Genomic DNA, 14,631 nt, shown 5'->3' on the forward strand with positions numbered 1-14,631 from the left:
GTCGCAGAATACACGACTTCTGGTGTCAAGAGTGCAATTGCAATCTCACTATTGAGCAGTGGATTTAATCAAATGTTTCGTTCCTAGAGACCATCTCGCAGTCTGCAGAGTGAAGTTGCTTTAATTGATATTGGACGACCTACACTCTGGAGCTATGTAAATGTCTCAGTGCATCCTGTAAATACATGTTTCCCACCACCTGACCCACACAAATAGGCCCACCGGATGTGATGCAACACATGAAACAAGGGTTAATGGGAATCCCACCTGCGAGCCTGCGGGATCTTTTCTTAGAGGTTTATCTAAACGCAAGGCACACACACAGCCAGGAGGCCACTTCCCATTTTCCCACTGCTCGGCCACCTGATCCAGGAAAAGAACCGCGGACATTTTTTTTTTTTTTTTTTTACACTTTGACCGTCATTTTCCTGGCGGAGGCGTTGCAGGGGCAGAGAGCCATCAGTCACATTCTCACATGGCTTTTTCAGCTGCTGTCAGCCTCCACACGCGGCAGAGAGCAGATGGTCCTCCGCCAGGCCCGTTCAGTGGGCTGACCTGACAGCCAGGACAGCTCATTACTGTTTGACCAGCCATCTCACAGCAAACACAGCTGAGCTTGAACAACATCCCCACTAAAGGGGCCACATGTTGCCGTGTGGAAGGACACACTTTGATTTTATGCGTGAATCTTCCATTCAGTCGGAATCATCTCAATTGCATTGTGTTCAGGCATGATTTTTATTTTTTATTTTTTACCCTACATATGTCTGTGCATCTTGCAGTGCTCACTTGCATGCTAGAGGCGTAATCGTATTTTTGGTTTAAAATAAATAAATAAATAAATAAAAGGTGCCTACATGCTCTACTGCAGTGGTTATCAACCTTTTTTCAGTGATGTACCCTCTGTGAATATTTTTTTAATTCAAGTACCCCTCATTCAGAGCAAAGCATTTCTGGTTGAAAAAAAGAGATAAAGAAGTAAAATACAGCACTATGTCATCAGTTTCTGATTTATTAAATTGTATAATAGTGCAAAATATTGCTTATTTGTAGTGGTCTTTCTTGAACTGTTTGGAAAAAAAGATATACATATAACTAAAAACATGTTGAAAAATAAGTGATTCAATTATAAATAAAGATTTCTACACATAGAAGTAATCATCAACTTAAAGTTCCCTCTTTGGGGATTGTAATAGAGATCCATCTGGATTCATGAACTTAATTCTAAACTTTTCTTCACAAAAAAGAAATCTTTAACATCAATATTTATGGAACATGTCCACAAAAAATCTAGCTGTCAACACTGAATATTGCATTGTTGCATTTTTTTTTCTCACAGTTAATGGACTTACATTCATATTTTGTTGAAGTATTATTCATTAAATATCTTTATATAGGATTTTTGAATTGTTGCTATTTTTAGAATATTTAAAAAAAAATCTCACGTACCCTTTGGCATACCTTCAAGTACCCCCAGGGGTACGCGTACCCCCATTTGAGAACCACTGCTCTACTGCAGTGTTGTTCAACCACTGTGCCGCTAGTGCCAAGGGAAATTCATGTAATTGGTCCAAATATTTTTTTTTTCCAAATCAATCATTCTAATCTGCAAATAATGTGCCGTTGCTTAGTGCCTGTGCTGTGTAAAACTCAGCATTGTAACCTCGTAATACTCCATGTCAGCAGGTGGCAGCAGTTCAGTTAATTGCTTAGTAATTGTCGGAATGTGTCGGGTGAGACGAGGATGATCACAATATGCAGGCCATGTATTTGGCACGCCCTTGCTTGCCTAACAGAATTGCTAATACAACACCCAGTGGACGCATTTAGAACAGCATTTTCTTTCATTTAAAAATGCAGCTCGATTTTACACTTCTCGCGGGCCGGATTGAACCTATTTGCGGGCCTGATTCGGCCCACGGGCGGCATGTTTGACATCCCTGTCAAAGACTGGCGTTCGCATACACCCATACACCGTCAACGGTTCCACGGGAGGTGGAACAGCTGGCTCTCTGGTGCAGTCAGAAACATCTAGAGCTGAACCAGCTAATACGAGGATGTTTGTTACTCAGATTTTAGCTTTTAACTTCAGGCATAATAATTAGCCGAGAGACAACTCTTTTCTCAAAATAACCTTACAGGGCTCTTATGATTTTTTTTTGTACATGAATACACTTCCTTGTTGTTTACAAAACATGTAATGGTGGTACTTTGGTCAAAATTGTCCACAAATGTTGTTTTATAGACCATTTTCGGGCCGCTTTTTGACTGTCTTGTTGCGAACCCGCGTGACCCCAAGATCCAGGAACCAGGAGAGTGCAGAGAGCCAGTATTTCATCCATGGATGAAGTACTGGCTGTTCAGAGTCGGGACCCAGGATGGACCGCTCGCCTGTGTATCGGTTGGGGACATCTCTGCGCTGCTGATCCGCCTCCACTTGGGATGGTTTCCTGCTGGCTCCACTATGGACGGGACTCTCGCTACTATAATGGATCCACTTTGGACTGCACTCTCACCGTTATGTTAGATCCACTATGGATTGGACTTTCACATTATCATCTTAGACCTGCTCAACATTCATTGCTTTCGGTCCCCTGGGGGGGTGCGGTCCTCTCCAAGGTATCTCATAGTCATCATTGTCACTGTCACCAACGTGGCATTGGATGTGAGTTTTTCCTTGCCCTTATTTGGGCTCTACCGAGGATGTCGTTGTGGTTTGTGCAGCCCTTTGAGACACTTGTGATTTAGGGCTGTATAAATAAACATTGATTGATTGATTGATTAAGTGATGATCAGGTAAGAGACTTTTAATACTCAAAACAGGGAAAGAAGCAGTCGTGCATGTAATGTTCTTAATATAGTCAATCCTCAAGCCCTGAGGAACAGGCGAGGCAGGCATATACAGCAGCCTGATTGGCAACTGCGACCAGGTGTGCCAGGCTGCCAGTCAGAAACAGGTGAGGAAAACGAGTGCGCAGAGGAGACATGCAGGAAATGGGAATCAAATAGGAGCACTGGCAAGAAATAAACACAAAACAAGAAAACGCAAACAGAATTGAAGTGACAGATCGTCACATATCTCTTCAAAATTAGCTGTTTTGTGGGAGGTCTTATTAACATGTCTCCGCTTAGTTCAAATCCCGGCTGAGTCATACCAAAGACTATAAAAATGGGACCCATTACCTCCCTGCTTGGCACTCAGCATTAAGGGTTGGAATTGGGGGTTAAATCACCATAAATGATTCCCGGGCGCGGCACTGCTGCTGCCCACTCCTCCCCTGACCTCCCAGGGGGTGATCAAGGGTGATGCGTCAAATGCAGAGAATAATTTCGCCACATTTAGTGTGTGTGAGACAATCATTGGTACTTTAACTTTAACTTCAAAAGCATCTTCTCTCCAATAGACACATAGTTTTAGTGCATCCATAGTAAGTCTACAATTAGATGTAAGTTAAAAACATACGCTAATTTGTATTTGAAATGACAAGAGCGGAGGATGCATGTGTATGTACGAGCAAGTCTTCCCCACAATAAGAGGATAGAGAAAAAGAAGTAACTTATCGGACTCGCGCAAAGCCCTTTGGGTAAATTACTACCATATTGTTTTGATCTGTTGCAGCAGGTCATATCTTTTGTTGTTTGCGTAAATTATTCGCCTGTGTTTAGTGTGTTTTGGTTTCATGCGTCAGGCGGCTCCTTTGTTTACTTTTGTTGCTAGGAGCGATAGCTACACACCTGTCGTAATTTTATGATTAGTGTTCTCACCTTTTGTAAGGCTAATCATCTCCCTTATTTATACCGGTCTCATATGATTGTCCATTGTTTGCCACACATGACTGTGTTTGTTGGTTTTATTGTTTGTTTCACACTACCTATGCAATTGATTTTAGAGTGAATCGCAATTCTTACTTGTAACGATTCCTAATCGATTGAAAATATTAGAATTTTTTATTTTAAATACTAATTTTTTTTTATTTTTTATTTTTTTTCTAAATGCTCTAGCCACTCAAACCAATCATTTTGTTAATGGAGATTTCAATAACTGCTGTACAGATATACTTTACAAAAGAGAAGTGTCAGATACTTTGCTTGTTGCTTAATTTGTATTTAAATATTTGGATAGAATTGTATTAAACAAAACCAGTTTTCTCCGATGCAATATAGAAATGTAATACAACTATTTATCTATTTGATGGAATATTGTAGAACTGGTACCCAATGTTATTGACAAAGTATTGATTTTGAAACGAGAATTGTTTTGAATCGAGATTCGATTCTGAATTGAATCGTTACCCAAAGAATTGAATCGAAAGAAATCATGTGGAGCCCAAAGATTCACAGCCCATACTAAGTTTCACGATGCTTATCTTCATGCCACGCAAAGATAGTGCTTAAGTTGTGGGTTTTCGCCTGGTGTGTTGAAGTAAAAATTAATCTTACCAGCAAACTGCCTGATGTCCTCTGCATTATTTGGAATTGCAAAACTTCACAACATGCCGGCAAAAGACAGGCGATTTTGTGGAAGACCTCTGTTTTTAAAGGAATCCTAGAGTGGAAAGTCAATGAAAATGCACCATTGCACAGAGCGGTTTTCAAAAAGTGAATCTGTGAGTTAGACACCACCACGGTCTCGGTGTACTCTGTTTTTGCCTGGCAACTATGACAAGTTGTCGAAACATGCTGCTAAATGGGGAAAATGAGGAAAGCTATGCAGCAGGTTAAGGTACAAAGTGCAATGATTCAGCATCCTGACCCTGATTTCCAAAAGTTGGACAGATGAGGGAGCCAGTGGACTGACAGGAAAAGTATTGGCAAAAAGGAGGTAAACAGAAAATGTAAAGTGCTGGACAGGAAATAAAGTAAATTACTAGAAACTAATAATTGCAATGAGAGATCATGACATGTATCTTGTACCCAACTTGAAAAATAGGGAGCATTTTATTTAAATAAACCTATTGAATTGTGTCACTGGGCTCTAATATCATATTCAAATGCCTTGAAATTATTGACACAGAATAGACGGTTTACCATAATAGAATAAATGCTAGAAGCTCTAATCTTTCATATGTAACCTTGTCTATCTATGACTAAGTGAAGGCTGGCACCTTCACAAGTGAGTTCACCTCGGTGACTCCAATGTCAGCCAGACACTCGATGAATGCCATTTCTTTGACTGAAGGCTGCAGATGAGCAGACGTTTAGAAAACCTATCCCCACCGGTCAATATTTAAGTATTACCTTCAGTTGGAGGCAAAGCCTTCACAGGCAGCATTAAATTTTCCAACCTCAGAATGACAGAGGAACGGCACTGCCTAGAATAAACAATTGGATGTTTATATGGGAAGCGTCCAGGTTTTATGCCAACAAAAGCATGAGGTGCTATACTGGAAATGTATTTCAGGGATGGGATAAGTCTATTTTAGAAAATGATCTGTCTTTTCACTGAATCACTGAATCTTTAATACCAAATCTCTGACTTTGTCTGAATGGGATTCAAAAATGGTCTGGTCTTATTAATCAAAGACACATAGCAAAGAGCCATGAATCTTATCACTCTGTGAGATTCTGGGATCCTTCTAAGACAAGTGAAGGCATTTTCCCAGTTCTTTTGTTGAACAGTTCCAAATATCTGGTCGTCATTCATGGTCCACAGAATCTTACTCTATAGGTCACAAATAGTAAAGCGCTGGTCTCAGTCTGCAAGTACACCAGTACCCAGAGGTGGGTAGTAACGCGCTACATTTACTGCGTTACATCTACTTGAGTAACTTTTGGGATAAATTGTACTTCTAAGAGTAGTTTTAATGCAACATACTTTTACTTTTACTTGAGTATATTTATAGAGAAGAAACACTACTTTTTACTCAACTCCATTTATTTACATTCAGCTTGCTACTCGCTACTGATTTTTATCGATCTGTTAATGCAGTCTTTGTTTGTTTTGTTTTGTCAGACAGACCTTCAAAGTAAGATCTATCACATGCCTGCGTTTCACTAATCAAATGCAGTCACTGGTGACGTTTGACTCCGTTTCACCAATCAAATGCAGTCACTGGTGACGTTTGACTCCGTTTCACCAATCAAATGCAGTCACTGGTGAAGTTTGACTCCGTTTCACCAATCAAACAGAGCCAAGCGGTCACATGATTAACAGCACTTTTTTTTAATATAAACATTTATTTATAAATTTCAACATTTACAAACAGTTGAAAATAATAATCAAAGTACAAAAACAGTACAAAACAGTACAAAAACAGTACAAAACAGCGCCACGGGGTTGTAAATTTAAAGTAACTAAAATAGAATGCAAAAAATATATATATATAAAATAAACAAAATGCAAAATTTGGAACACAGCATCATCGTTTTCACAGCTTTTTGGTTGTTAGAGGTAGAGAATGTTTTAATGTTGCGTTCTAAATATTGTTCAAAGGCACAAAAAACAGGTCGGGTATTGAGAAACTCACATTTATGAATACAAAACTTAACCGATAGTATCATGAGGTGGCAAAGGTAAAATTAATTTTCAAATTTTTTTTCAATACAGTGTAAAACCAAATATATATTATTAAATATATATTATTGTTTTAGTTGCTTAAGAGATATTCCTGGCTCTGAATTTGTTCATTACTATTTTTATGTTTTGTGTTTTTGTGTATTACTTGTTGCCGTCATCATTAATCGAACAGGTTACTCATCAGTTACTCATTACTTGAGTAGTTTTTTCACAACATACTCTTTACTTTTACTCAAGTAAATAGCACCTGGGGATAGGTTGATTGGCAACACTAAATTGGCCCTAGTGTGTGAATGTGAGTGTGAATGTTGTCTGTCTATCTGTGTTGGCCCTGCGATGAGGTGGCGACTTGTCCAGGGTGTACACTGCCTTCCGCCCGATTGTAGCTGAGATAGGCGCCAGCGCCCCCCGCGACCCCGAAAGGGAATAAGCGGTAGAAAATAGATGGATGGAAGGAAATATTTTGGTGACTACTCCTTAATTTTACTTGAGTAATACATCTCTAAAGTAACAGTACTCTTACCTGAGTACAATTTCTGGTTACTCTACCCACCTCTGCCAGTACCTTTTATTTACAAGCTCAATTGGTTCTAGGACCAAGCTTGTAACTCAAAACCCTCGTATCTTAAATCAGCCACGTCCATTAAAATCTATCGAAATCAATTTAATCCGTGCTTAGCCCACTCAAAACAGCACAGTGGTATCATGTAACAAGTCTTTTGGAATAAAATCTAACTTTTAGACAGTAGTTGTATGAAATAATGTAGGGATTCTCAAATTGTGGTATAGAGGCTCCATTTAGTGGTATGCCAAAGAATCAACATTTGATTCATTAATTACGTACAGTCTTTTATTTTCCAACAATCTTCAGTGTTACTGTTCAAACTGTGTATTGTTACAGTGGCCAAAAATATTACATATAGTTAACCTCCGCCCTGTTTTAACAAAGACTGAGGCCTACCACGCTAGTGTATTTTAATGTTGATCACTATGGCAGTACTTGGAGAGAGAATTTTTTTCTGTGGTTGTACTTGGTGAAAAATTTTTTAGAACCACTGAAATAATGTGTCAATGTACAGAACAAAAATGCTGGAGTCGTATCTCAAATTATTTCGTAAATAGAAGTCTACATTACGAAATGAGTCTGGACATTTAGTTGCAATCAGCTCATACACTCTCAGAAGTCAATTCAAGCACACATTTCTACACAAATTCAAGTTGGAACTAGCCTAATATGCAAATGGATCACATACAGGCATAAAACAGACCGCCCTGACTGCTTGTGTCTGGAATGTCGTATGGTGTGATGATGGTGTGCATTTAACCTTGAGCAGAAGAGAGACTTTTCCCTCTCGGGACAAAGTGATTTGAGATCATTCTTATAACTTACAATAACAGTATGATGGAATAATATAAAATTAGAAACTGCTGCATGTATACTGTGTCTCAGGATGTGTAACTAGAGCAATCAGGCTTCAGACAAGGTTATTTTCACAACAGAACATTTTAATACACTCGCTAATAACATTAAAACCAGTAATCGTATGTCTGCATAAACTTACTAGTTCAAATGATCCTAATCCCTGTGTCAAATTTCCTTTATCAACAAAGGTGAGTGCTCAGTTATGGGGGTTAGCTGGGCACTTATCAGCGCAGCCTGATGTTGAGTAAGCTGCAGTGTATGTGTGTGTTGGAAGAAGGTGTGTAAGTCAAAGAAGTAATATACAATACAAATTATCATTATTGTTATTGATGTGTCAGTTACAGTTGTGGCTTGGCATTGTTGACGTGGTCCCTGTCATGACGCGGAGTCGAATCCGCGTTTCCTCGTCGGCTGGAGCTGCGAGCGCCTCCCCTGGCAGCGTGATAAGATGCGCCTCTGCTGATAGCACGATAAGACGTGGCTCTGCTGATAGCACGCCCACGCAGCAACGAGCCTGCACACAATTAAGAACCAACACACCTGCACTTAATGAAAGGGAGCGGCATAAAAACCAGCAGACCCGAGGAACCTTTGCCAGAACGTCGCTAACTCTTCAGTAAGCATTACGTCTGGCATTCCTTTACCCATGATTTCCTTGCCTTTTTTTTTTGCTCTCTCTCTCCGTGTATCCCTGGTTCATGTTCCTTTGTGTTTTTATAGTGACTCCCGTGCCTTCCGTGATCGAGCCTTGTCATTCTACTCCCATCCGGATTCCTTACTGCTCTCCTCGATCCACGACTTCCCTGCTCGGACCCACATCACGCTGCCTCACTCCTGCCCACGACCCCTTGCCTGTCCACAAACTGCCTCTTCGCCTTTCCCCTCTTGATTCAACGAAAGATTATAAACAACACTCACAGACAACAACCCTTGGTAACATTTACATTATTAATACTACACATAGTCACACTCATTCACTTGGAGTAGCATACACACGTCGGGTACTCATCAAAGGTTTAAAATAAACATTGGAAATCGCAGTTCTGCCTTGGTTGTCGCCTCCTTCCCTCCTCTGTACACAACAGTCCCAGGATGCAGAAAAGGTAGGCGGTGTGTGAGTAGAAGGTCCCGTTATTAGATAAGTGGAAATAAAGCTTAACAAGAGAAACAGCACCGACATAGGAAGGGTAGTCAACCACGGATGAAAATACAAAATCACAAATGTCAGCAGGAGAAGCAAAGTATTCATTAGGAAACTAACATTGCTGTGCACTCGGTAATGCACAGGCACATTCTTAGAAGCGATACTGGCAAATATTCCCCTCTAATCAGTGATCGTCATAAACAAGATCTTAGAAATGTGTCTTCTATTACAGAGACAGCGCAGAACTCCACAAGTGTGTTTACTTGGAAATCTATGTATAGATGATCTGTGGTTTGGAAAATAATAACCGCATTCTATTACCAGTGTTGATACTTAAAATTGGCGTACGGTCAAATCCAGAAAACGGGTTATGCAAAAAAAATTCAGATGTATCAAAGTGTGCTCACGCACTAATCCAAGCACTTGTTTCTTTTACATCCAAATCAACGTGGAATTGCATGGGAGGGCAGCATAGACCAGGGGTGTCAAACTCAAATACAGAGTGGGCCAAAATTTAAAACCGAACAAAGCAGCGGGCCGAGGTTGAACAAATTAACCTTTTTAATAGGGACCCAAACAAGTTTTGCAATGAATATTGAACAAGCAAGGCTTATATAACTTTATAGTGACATGCAAAATCGAGTTTCAAATATTAATAATGATTAAAAAATATCAATGGCATATCAAATAAAATTTTAATAAAAATTGAATGCCTCTTTTCGGCGGTGGGGTTGGGTTTGGTGATAGCGGGGGGTGTAATGTATTGTAGCGTCCCGGAAGAGTTAGTGCTGCAAGGCGTTCTGGGTATTTGTTCTGTTGTGTTTATGTTGTGTTACGGTGTGGATATTCTCCCGAAATGTGTCATTCTTGTTTGGTGTGGGTTCACAGTGTGACGCATATTTGTAACAGTGTTAAAGTTATTTATACAACCACCCTCAGTGTGACCTGTATGGCTGTTGACCAAATATGCCTTGCATTCACTTGTGTGTGTGTATAAGCCTCATATATTATGTGACTGGGGCGGCACGCTGTTTGTATAGAGGAAAAGCGGACGTGGAGACAAGTTTTAGAGAACGCCAAAGGCAGTGCCTTTAAAGCCCACCCCAAATATTGTTGTCCGGGATGAAATTAGGGAGGGGCACTGAACTTCGAGAGTCTCTCTGGAAAATCGAGAGGGTTGGCAAGTAAGAGTGTCAGCGGTGAATGCAGTGTTACAGTGGCGGGCCAGCTCTAATTTTAATTTGATATTGCCTCAAGGGCCAAATGAAATTACACGGCGGGCCAAATTTGGCCCGCGGGCCAGAGTTTGACACCCATGGCATAGACCATGCTCAGGCCACGCCCCCTTAATGTATAAATTAGCGATGTGCCTGAGATTACACACTCAGCTGTATCAGAGTGTGTTATCTCAGTACTTTGTACAAGAATTGAATCAAAAAGTCTAACCTCCTATGATATAATAACGCTTTGAGTGATAAAATATTTTATCATATGTTTATTATCGTTGTTTTAGTTGGTATTGAAAGTGTGATGGATCCTTTAGATTATGAAAGTAGCCAGATTAGGTGTGAGCAGAGGATGAAATATTGGAGTTATAAGTGGCATCGTGACGCTAAAACAGGATTTTGTCTGAAGCAGGAAACATCCACATCAAGTCGGAAAGAGTCTCACTTGTAAAAAAATATATATATATTTTTCTATATATTAACTAGGGTTGTACAGTATACAGTCTTAGAATAGTACCGCGATACTAATGAATCATATTCAGTACTATACGGCCTCTGAAAAGTAGCGAATATGACCAATGTATGATACTGTAACGACTTGGCATCGGATTGATACCCAAATTTGTGGTATGCAAAAATAATGTAAAGTACCAAACAACAAAAGAACAAGATTATTACATTTTAACAGAAGTGTAGATAGAACATGTTAAAAGAGAAAGAGAACAGATATTAACAGTAAGTGAACCAGTACATTAATAATTCATTTTCTACCACTTGTCCTTAATAACTTTGACTAAATATTAAAATGGAAAATGACACAATGTGTTACTGCATACATCAGCAGCTAAATTAGGAGCCTTTGTTTGCTGACTTACTAATAAAAGACAAGTTGTCGAGTATGTTCACTATTTTATATGAAGACAAACTTGCAAAAAGAAACATATGTTTAATGTACCCAAAGATTTTGTGTTAAAATAAAGCTAACAATGCAATTTTTTGTGGTCCCCTTTATTTAGAAAAATACAGAAAGATATCAAAATAATTTTGGTACTGGTACCGGTACCAAAATATTGATATTGGGACAACACTAATATAAACAATTGTAGTTGCACTGCACTGTTTTTCTCGCAATGTTTCCTATGCATTCCCTCATTGGCATTAAAGGCCTACTGAAACCCATTATTACCGACCACGCTGTCTGATAGTTTATATATCAATGATGAAATATTAACATTGCAACACATGCCAATACGGCCGGTTTAGTTTACTAAATTGCAATTTTAAATTTCCCGCGGAGTTTATTGTTGAAAACGTCGCAGAATGATGACGCATGTGCGTGACATCACGGACTGTAGAGGACATATTAGCGCAGCACCAATTGCGGCTAAAAGTTGTCTCTTTTCATCGCGCAATTACACAGTATTTTGGACATCTGTGTTGCTGAATCTTTTGCAAGTTGTTAAATTAATAATGGAGAAGTCAAAGTAGAAAGATGGAGGTGGGAAGCTTTAACCTTTAGCCACACAAACACACGTTGATTCCTTGTTTAAAATTCCCAGAGGTGAAGCTTTACTATGGATCAGAGCGGTCACGCGAACATGGATCCCGACCACCTGTCAACCGGCAGGTTTCGGTGAGAAAATTGTGGTAAAAAGTCACTTCTTACCGGAGATCAGCTGAGCTTGCACCGTCCATCCAGCTGCCGTTGACTTCCCTCAGACACTGGCCTCAAGACACCCGTGGACACACCCCTCTGACTATCAGGTACTATTCAATCTCACTAAAACACTAGCAACACAATAGAAAGATAAGGGATTTCCCAGAATTGTCCTGGTAAATGTGTCTAAAAACATCTGAATCTGTCCCAATGCAATCGCCTTTTTTCTTTTTACTTTATTTTTTTTTTCTAGTCCTTCGCTATCAATATCATCATCCACGAATCTTTCATCCTTGCTCAAATTAATGGGGAAATTCTTGTTTTCTCGGTCCGAATAGCTCTTGCTGCTGGAGGCTCCCATTAAAAACAATGTGAGGACGTGAGGAGCCCTCACCCTTGTGACGTCATCGTCTGCGACTTCCGGTAAAGGCAAAGCTTTTTTATCAGCACCAAAAGTTGCGAACTTTATCGTCGATATTCTTTACTAAATCCTTTCAGCAAAAATATGGCAATACCGCCAAATGATCAAGTATGACACATAGAATGGACCTGCTAGCACCGTTTAAATAAGAAACACTCATTTCAGTAGGCCTTTAGAGCTTTCTGTAAATGTGAGGTTTGAAAGTGGTAAACAGGAAGACACTTACAAGCATCAGAAAGAGAGGGAAGTGGTGAGTGCAGAGTTCACAGGAACCAGCTGGGTTTTTTTCAAAATGAACAAGACCACAAAAACACTTTGGAATGATCACAGCTGTAGGATTACTAAACAAAGAAAAAGCAAGTACTGTAATTTTGCAAGAATAACATTCATTTATTTGGTGATTGCGTTATTTAAACATCAAGCATGCACAAAGCGCCATTGCAGCTTTTACCTCCTTCCAGGATACCTTACGAGACAGTAAGTCCTCAATGGATAGATATGAAATATGTGTCATGTGTCTGCAGACACAATGTGAAAAAGAATTTGAAAAACTCAAAATGGATTTTGTCAAAAAAAAAAACAGACCACACCCACGAGCAGATGGAAATACCAACAAGGCTTCCAGGAGGGAGGCAAACTGAGAGACTGCGAGCAGCTGCACAGTCTCATCCTGCAATCTGGTGTTTGCATTTCCACATTTTTGTCCCCTTTCCTGATTTATGCCTTGGCTCATTTTTCATGTCGCTCACATCCTGACTTTGTCTCGAAGTGCCCGAAAAGGTACATCATAGTTTCCAAATATATTACTGGAGCTTATCTACTCTAATGTTATGGTATGTATCCAATCTTTCTTCTTCGGCTCCCTAAATCCTGCTTAGGGACTCCACTGTCTGTCTCCTGTTGTCACGGCAACAGGCAGCAGCATCCGTGGAAATATTCATTCAGATTCTGCTCCCAAATAACTCGGCAGGCCCCCTTGTAACTTGGTCTTGTGGTATTGATCTTACTAATCAAGCCTGTGACCTGGAAATAGAACATGGCATGCATCTGTGAATACTGGTAGTACAGAGTCTTGCCTGGCATCGGATTTCCTTTGGGGAAACCTCCTGAGGACGTGGCCAAAAAGGAATTTTTGATATTGACCTTAGATGTGTCAAAAAGGTTTCATCCATTATCAGTTTTGCTATCAGTGAACAAGATAATGATTGGGTGAGAGGTGCTCTGTCCTTTTGTGCGTTGAGTAGCTTGATGTGTTGCATTGATCACTGCCTGTGGCTGATGTTAACACTGCTGGTGGTTACCATGGTTTCATCTTCTTCAACACAAAGTCTGTCAGGTGATGTTGGTTCCTTGTAATTACTTTGACACCATATTGAAAGTTAGTGTGAAAATAGGTGGCAAATTACCATCTGTGAAATGCATTGACGATAAGATGAAACACATAGAGCAGACTATTTGAAAAATACATTTTTGACGTTTACATGCAATCATTACTGGAATTGTGGAGGATTTTTACAGGGCTCCACCTAAATAATTTTAGTAATGGGTGCACAAGATTGAATGTATTTTGAATTTCCTCTCACTTTGCGGGGTGAAAGATATGCATAAAAGTTCAAATACATGCATCTACAACAAAGTACTACCTTGACTTACGAGTGCTCTGTCTCTTGGCTAATTGTTCTACTGTAAGTTGCGAGTAAAAAAATTGTGTTACGCGCCTCTACATCGCTAGTTGGCGTAGCGATTGTCAGAATGAACCCTGTAAGATCTGACCAAAATATCTGATCCTACTAGCTTAGAGCTAGATGGTAAATGGTAAATGGGTTGTACTTGTATAGCGCTTTTCTACCCCTTTTAAAGCAGCCCGAAGCGCTCTGACAGTATTTCCACATTCACCCATTCACACACTGATGGCGGGAGCTGCCATGCAAGGCGCTCACCAGGACCCATCAGGAGCAAGGGTGAGGTGTCTTGCCCAAGGACACAACAGACGTGACTACGATGGTAGAAGGTGGGGATTGAACGAGGTACCCTCAGATTGCTGGCACAGCCACTCTACCAACTTCGGAGATGGAAAGAACTGCACAGCTGTCTCCTGCATCTTGAGATCACAACTACCACAGCAATTCTACAAGTGTTTTGAGTTGAGAACTCCATCACAGAAACGATTAGTCTCGTAAGATTTATTAATATTTTTAGTGTTACGTGTACAGTTGAAGAAGACTGCACAAACAGCGGGGCGT

General features: G+C 40.0%; 1 protein-coding gene across 1 annotated transcript in view; it reads left to right on the forward strand.

The window, feature by feature from the left end:
* Positions 1–8,918, forward strand: part of slc6a17 (solute carrier family 6 member 17) — a 69,856-nt gene extending 60,938 nt beyond the window's left edge. The window contains exons 12-13 of the mRNA XM_061903564.1: positions 8,279–8,556; positions 8,661–8,918. Coding sequence (XP_061759548.1) covers positions 8,279–8,556; positions 8,661–8,829 — 447 coding nt within the window. The 3' untranslated portion in view covers positions 8,830–8,918. The remainder of the gene's footprint in view (positions 1–8,278; positions 8,557–8,660) is intronic.
* Positions 8,919–14,631: the final 5,713 nt, after the last annotated feature.

This window comes from Nerophis ophidion, linkage group LG06 (assembly GCF_033978795.1).
Source record: "Nerophis ophidion isolate RoL-2023_Sa linkage group LG06, RoL_Noph_v1.0, whole genome shotgun sequence".
NCBI lineage: Eukaryota > Metazoa > Chordata > Actinopteri > Syngnathiformes > Syngnathidae > Nerophis > Nerophis ophidion.